This window comes from Mytilus trossulus, chromosome 10 (genome assembly GCF_036588685.1).
Source record: "Mytilus trossulus isolate FHL-02 chromosome 10, PNRI_Mtr1.1.1.hap1, whole genome shotgun sequence".
In the NCBI taxonomy this organism is placed as follows: domain Eukaryota; kingdom Metazoa; phylum Mollusca; class Bivalvia; order Mytilida; family Mytilidae; genus Mytilus; species Mytilus trossulus.
In genome coordinates, this window is record NC_086382.1 from 57,440,075 (window position 1) to 57,447,656 (window position 7,582).

The window sequence follows — 7,582 nt, forward strand, 5'->3', positions numbered from 1 at the left end:
AAAAACACATCATCTTTTACTGGCAAGTATGATTTGAAATAAGTTTGTGTGTGTATATGAGTTTTGATAATAAACAATAATTGATAAATGGAAAAAGAAGTAACACGCAGAAAATGATAAATCAATGTTGTTGTCAAAGACGGAAAAATGTACATTTTGCAAATATTGATAGAAAAAGTTAATACTCAATTTGCATTTTTAAAATATAATAAAATATATAACATTACAATAAAAATCGATTGAAAGTAAACTATGTTCCAAAATATCCCTGTTTCATTATCAACTAGCGCAGTACATTTCATTTGAAGTGGAAGAACAACTATGAATATTTTTTGTCTTCTAATTTGTGTGTCTTCTGCTTATCAGATCACAGTCTCAGATAAAGATGGTGAAACTGATCTTTGTAAGAGCGTTTCAACGGGTATAAAAAAATTGGAGAGAAAGATGGATAAAAAACTTGAAAAAATGGTGACGACACTTCAACAGAGTATAGACAATAAATGCAGTAATGGTATGTTTACATGTACATCAATTATATAATTTTATGCCAATCATAATTTGTTCAAGGATAAGACATGTGGCGGTGGTGATTGTATATTTTTTTTTTTGGAAACAAACAAAATCATCAGAACTCATTGTTTAGTTGCCTGAAAGTAACAATGTATCATAGCAAGATCTTAAATTTATATTGAAAATGTTTATGACACAATTTGATTGAATGTTATGAATGTCAGAATTTTATGCCAAATAAGACTGCGCTTTTGATTGTAGAATTCTAATATGAAGACCTATTATCATCAAACAGTATAATCATAGTGTGTACAGTACTGTATACTCTTAGCGCGAACGCAGTAATATAAAATAAGGCTGTTCCACGTTAAGATCAACTGACTAAAACTGCCAGATATTTTCAATTTTCGACATCAAAACCCCTAGTTTACGTCTAAGCCAAGATTCAAATATAACATATTCATCTCTATTCTACAGCAAAATAAACAAATCAAACCATTTCAGTTAATTTTTCATGGTAATATTTCATAAAACAAAAATTCCGCGAAATGATGTTATTGTATTGGCATGGCAACGAAACAAGGTGAGGTCATAAGTATGTTTCCGTAAACAAAAATAATGTGTGTAAATACCGGTCGTTTTTAAGCTTTTTGTACTTGTAAACCGGGGATGATCTCAGGTGCTACTGAAGATAAAAGATCTTTCTCCACATATGGCACCCGCCGTGTTGATAATTTTATTACAAACCCGGTAAACAGTTGAATTCGGTATGTCAAAATCGTGAAAAGGAAAGGGAGTTGAAGTTACGACTTAAGGAACATATCCCAATCATATGTGAAACGGTTGTTCAAAAACGGTCAACCAACTCGTGAGGGCGTCTTCACGATTTGGAACTCTTGGTTTGATAGCTTCCTTGTATAAACGGACATTATATGACTAATCATAAGTAAGGAACATAATTCAATTTTATATTGCTTAAGGTCTAACACAATGAAACATTGAAATTTGTATTTACAAAAAAAAATGAGAATGAAAATGGAGAATTTGTAAAAGAGACAACAACCCGACCATAGAACAGACAGCAGAAAGACACCAATAGGTCTTCAATATATTCATATAATACAAACACATTTTGAACATCTGTCGAATCAAAAGTTTGTATGTTTATCCCATAGAGCATTTAAAAGAAGTAGCAAAAGGAAAAGCAGCACAGCAAAGTTCAACATATAAGGATCATTTTCCTGCTGGAACGGCCGTTGATGGTAATATTGGGACTTTTTCTACCACCCAGCACGAATACAATCCATATTGGTGGGTAGATCTTGGAAGAATATACAGAGTTAAACGTATTGAAGTGTATAGCCGAAAAGACTGTTGTGGTAATTTACAATAAGGATAAACAAATAAAAGCAGCCAAGTTTTTTATTGACGTAAAGCTTTGAACACGGATTTTCAATATTTTCAAACAGATATGCATAATGTTTATCTTTTGAAATAGCTAGAACTGTGTATTCCTGTTTAGTGTTAGTTTGTGTGTGGTTTTTTCCTCTTATACATTTTACATATAACTGAACGTTGCTTTATAAGTATTAGAAAACATGGATTAAATAATAGGTTGATTATATGTTTTAAATATGTATTCTTAATTAACATATGATATTTTTAAATTATAAAACTAAAAAGTAACTTGCATGTGTTTTAGGCTCCAGACTGTATGACACTGACGTTACGGTAGGACCTTCTCTTAACAACATGTCTTTATGTAAATATTATAAAGGTCCTGCAACTACAGGGGAACATGTCGTCTTAGACTGTAAAGATAAAATGGTTGGACGTTATGTGAAACTTGTTGTTAAAACCGGTGATAAAAGAGCGTATATGCAGATCGCAGAAGTAAAAGTGTTTGCGTATCAATAAAATGTTTAACAGAAATGCTGCCATTTATTGTGTTATTTTTACATATGAATTTTCTTAAGTCGGAAATACTTAAAGGAACTTCAGTGTTTTAGATGTCAGATCTGTTGTAATCCTTGTTTAACGGTATTCATGGTTTTACCTCTTCATATTGATTCATTACAATTTGATGGTTACATTTGCTCTATATAGAAATAAGTAGATGTGGTATAATTCTCAATTATACAGATATCCCCCAAAATTCAAATAAAATGGATGTAACCAAATATAGGCAACCGTCCAGCCTTTAATAATGTGAAAACCTATACTGGTCAACTATTAACAGCACCGACATGAAAAATATGAAACAATTCATATGAGAAAATTATCGGCCTAATTTATAACAAAACTATTTACGAAAACAAAAATATGAGAGACATAAGCAACCACAGACATACAGTCTCCTGACTTTGAACAGGAATATGGACAATGTGGCGGTGCTTACCATATGTGTGAACAATCAATCCTATAACTGACCTAGGACAGTGGTGAAACTAACATACTAACAAAGTATTTGAAAAAGACTCGTTGGCAATCATACCACACCTTCTTTTTTATATTAACTTATCAGATTAAATACATGAGACAAATGCACCTAACGATAACACCAAATGAACTTTGACAGGTACTCATACATATTCATCATACTGACTTGCGTTGCGTGTTTGTATTCCAGTTCATCAAGGGATATTAAATATTTTAACTATCAATTATATTTTAAAGAAACAACAAAACATATTTTAGACGTAGCCAAATACGTTAAAGCTACTTTACCAACAAAGAAGCACTTTCAGATGATATCATTTAGTAAGGCTATATTAATAATATGAAAATAGTGATGTATTTCTTGGTGTTAAACATATCATTATAGTTTATAATACAAAACCACATCTTATAGATGTAGATCCCTTTTCATTTACTCCCCATCATGTGTTTCTTTCTACGTATAAAGGCTTGCACATTTTTTCGTAAAGCTCTTTACTAAGGTGTCCTAATCTTGTTGGACACATTTGATATTTTAGGTACATCACGTGCACAAAATTGACAAGTAGAAACACAAGATGTCATGTTAACACATCAGGCATACACACGAACACTCCAGCCAAAAGACCGAAAAATAAATACCAAAAGCTGATAACAAGTCGCAGAAAAAAAACCCATGGCGTTCAATACTGCTTGGTGACAGAAAAGAAATAATTATGCAAAAATTTTCCAACTGAAATAATGCATGATGGACATTTTGCCAATGACTACACGAAAACGTACCGACACCGGTTCCTCTGCCAGACAGGTTTGTATAATTGTTCATAATGCATCACTCATTGTATTGGAAATTCTGCTGTTCTGAAATACTTGTTATATATCTGCATTCGACGTTTTAAGCGTGTCGGAATAGTCGACAAATCTTCAGATTGGTCACCGATGACGTTTTCTGAAATGGGGAAATTCGTTGCCATTGATAACTATCTTCTCGTGGGATCTTGTTTTTATATCAATATCACGTGAAGTTGCAATTCTAAAGATAAATAACATTTCACATTGATCATATATAACATTGATAGTTGTCCTTCGAGTGATATTCGGATAATGTAAAATGTTAGTCTGCTATAATTTCAATTACTCCGAATCAAGCATGGAGAGTTAAAATTGTACAGTTAAATTTGACATGCTATTGAGCGCAGTAATCAAGAACAATGTTATTTATATTCAAATCTCAAGTGACTTATAAATAAAATGGTTATCAGAGTTTCGTCAAAACTGATTTTGTATTAGTAGGATCTTTTTATGGAATTAATCGATTTTTAGAACGTTAATTGTAATACTTCTGTCACAGGAAACCAAAATCGCAATTGTCACAGTATTAAGGTTTCTAGAACATGATTGAGTTATTATTTTATACAAGAAGTTTTCTTATCAAAGATTTGTCAATCAACCTAGTAGGTTTACAAATATAGCAAAAATAAAGAGTTGCCATGCTTTCAAAACAACGGGTGATTAAAACATTAGTTCAATATTCAAATAGGGTTTAAACCCATGAATGCATATAAAAAGAGGAAAAACCTTTTTGAATTTAACAAACAAACAAACAAACAAAAGGAGCATAATGCAAAGAGATTAATGGATTTTAAAACAACGAATATCTTTTACATTAAAAAATATATCAGCAATAATGGTAAAACATGTGAAGTAAAGATTTCAGTCGTTTTCTTCAGAAAGGGATATTTTTTTTTTATGAGAAAATTACACTAAAGATTGTTTTTTTCCAGTTTCACAAATAAAACGGTTTGAAGTATACAGATAAACAGAACTTGAAGATGAAAATATTATGAGTAATCAAAAGTGTAACACCCTCCACATAATTGGCACTTACGGGAACATTGTGATTTAGGTTTATGCCATCATAGATACATGGAATGTCTAGACAAAGCGGTGAGACTCCGGTTTAATTAGCGATTAAGTAAAATTGAGAGAGGAAATGGTGAATATGTCAAAGCGACAACCACCCAACCGTAGAGCAAACAACAGCCGACGGCAACCGATGGGTCTTCAATGTAGCGAGAATTCCCGCACCCGTAGGTGTCCTTCAGCTGGCCCCTAAAATATGCATAACAGTACAGTACTGATAATGGACGTCATACTAAACTCCGAATCATACACAAGAAACTTATATTTAAAATCATACAAGACTAACAAAGGCTAGAGGCTCCTGACTTGGGACAGGCGCAAAATTGCGGCGGGGTTAAACATGTTTATGAGATCTCAACCCTCCCCCTATACATCTAGCCAATGTATAAAGGTAAAAGAATAACAATACGCACATTAAAATTCAGTTCAAGAGAAGTCCGAGTCCGATGTCAAAAAAGATGTAACAAAAGAAAATAAATAAAATGACAATAATACATAAATAACAACAGACTACTAGCAGTTAACTGACATGCCAGCTCCAGACCTCAATTAAACTGATTGAAAGATTATGTCTTCATCATATGAATATCATGTACAGTCCCTCCCGTTAGGGGTTTAGTATCATACTATCATAAAATATATGAGAAGAACATAACCGGGTCATGTCAACAACTGTTTTTTTTAGAAATAAATGTGTTTAGTTCCGATGCAAAGACCCTATCGGTGAATCAATGTTAAAGCCAAAATATGCAATCTTTAATGACCTGACAACAGTATCGTAACTATATCCCCTTTTAATAAGTCTTTTTAAAGGTTTTGTTAGTTTCTGAGGAGAATACCGAAATTTTTGTGCTTTATAAAGAATGTTTCCATTAAATTTTTGATGTGAAATACCTGAACGTATAAGATGTCTGCATGTTGAGTTATATTTACGAATTATTTCCTTATACCGGTGATAAAATTTAGTAAATATTTTGACCAGTTTGTGATATCGAAAACACTGGTGTTATTATTTTTCAGTAATACATAAATTTCTCTCGCTAAAATCTAATACGTTGAGATATATAAACACCATAAGATGGTGACAAGGGAACGTCACCATCTAAAAATGGATAATTAACAATAGGAAATGAAAAATCATCTCTTTTATCATAAATTTTTGTATTAAGCTTCCCGTTTATGATATAGATATCAAGATCGAGGAAAGGGCAGTGTTCATTGTTATCATTAGCTAAATATATTATGTTTTCACGTTCAACGTACTTAAACAGATATCTTCAAATGACTGTAAACGAAACTATTTACTACAAATCAATTAACTATTTGTTTACGTTTCCGTTTCCATCGGTTGATAGTGTTCCGAATTGTTTTCCTGGTAGACACGCAATTTCAAGACCTAAAACAAACTAAATTTATTGAAAATAAAAAAACAAGTTACGCTATAAAGTAAAATAACTAAAAACAAAAAAACAGATATAAGGAAAGCCCTTTATCCAATGGCAAAATGAAAAGCCCAAACTCATCAAACAAATGAAAAAAAACTGTCATAATCTTACGTTAAAAAGTTGGTTTTAAAGCTAGATAAACGTGACACTTACAGGCCAGTAATATATCATTCTGTTATATTGAAAACAACGTTTAAGCAAAACAAACAAACAGTTCAGATAGAGATGTTAAAAATTGCGGATACAGCAATCAAAATTGTGTTTACTTTAAAACAAATGTTTATTTCAACACAGAAATACAAAATGATATATATACTCAAATGCAGTCGACTTTAGCGTTTGATAGTTCATTGATAACATTCTGGCGTATCACAAACAAACAACGTGTTACGTCTCATTTCATTGGTCGAAAGATTTAAATACAACAACAATGTAGTCAGTGTGCACGTGAGTTGACACAGGTGACCGACAGTTGAATTTCCTATGTTACTACGAACGTAAAAACAATGATTTGTATAGTTTTCAAAGTTTTGGTCAAAAGAATTAAATAAATGTTTTGGTAACTTCAAATAGTGGAGTCGAATTGTTATACTGATATTTTGTTTTAAGTAATATTCTAAGTTCTTTATGCATGCAGCAACTCAGTTTTTCCTGCATGATGAGAAATATAAGGATAAAATAAATTACATGTGCCGCTTTTATACAGATGAATATATGAACCACTATTAATTTCTTTCATACTGACGATAATAATACTGATCCATTACAATAATTTATGAGGGGTTGCACTGACAATCCTCTTTTATTATTTTCATGCTATAACACATACACACAGTACAAAAATGTATCTATTAGCGTACCATAAACGGTGGAAATTGTCCCCAAAAGATAGAAACAAAATAATTTCAATCGTATCATTGGTGCACCTGAATGAATTCATTGAAGGCTGGTTGTTGTAATAAATTGAAATGTTACATAGGCGAAGATTATTTCTTTTGCATGTGCGAAACTAAATAATAAATTAATACTTGTGAGAAATCGTAATTTATAAAAAAAAAAAAAAAACAATTCGTGTTTGAATTCAGGGCCTTTATATCTGACTATGCGGCATGGGCTTTGTTCGTTATTGAAAGCCGTACGGTTATCTATAGTTGTTAATTTCTGTGTCATTTTGGTCTCTTGTGGAGAGTTGTCTCATTGGCAATCATACCACATCTTCTTTTTTTTTTAAATATAAATGAACTGTTTTTGATTTTAAATGGATGAAC

General features: G+C 31.8%; 1 protein-coding gene across 1 annotated transcript; it reads left to right on the plus strand.

Annotated features, from left to right (window-relative positions):
- Positions 1–302: 302 nt before the first annotated feature.
- On the plus strand, positions 303–2,427 carry LOC134688025 (fucolectin-like). The gene is made up of 3 exons (XM_063548491.1): positions 303–511; positions 1,686–1,889; positions 2,213–2,427. Exons 1-3 carry the CDS (start codon positions 322–324, stop codon positions 2,425–2,427), a joined length of 609 nt encoding a protein of 202 aa, XP_063404561.1. The 5' UTR covers positions 303–321.
- Positions 2,428–7,582: the final 5,155 nt, after the last annotated feature.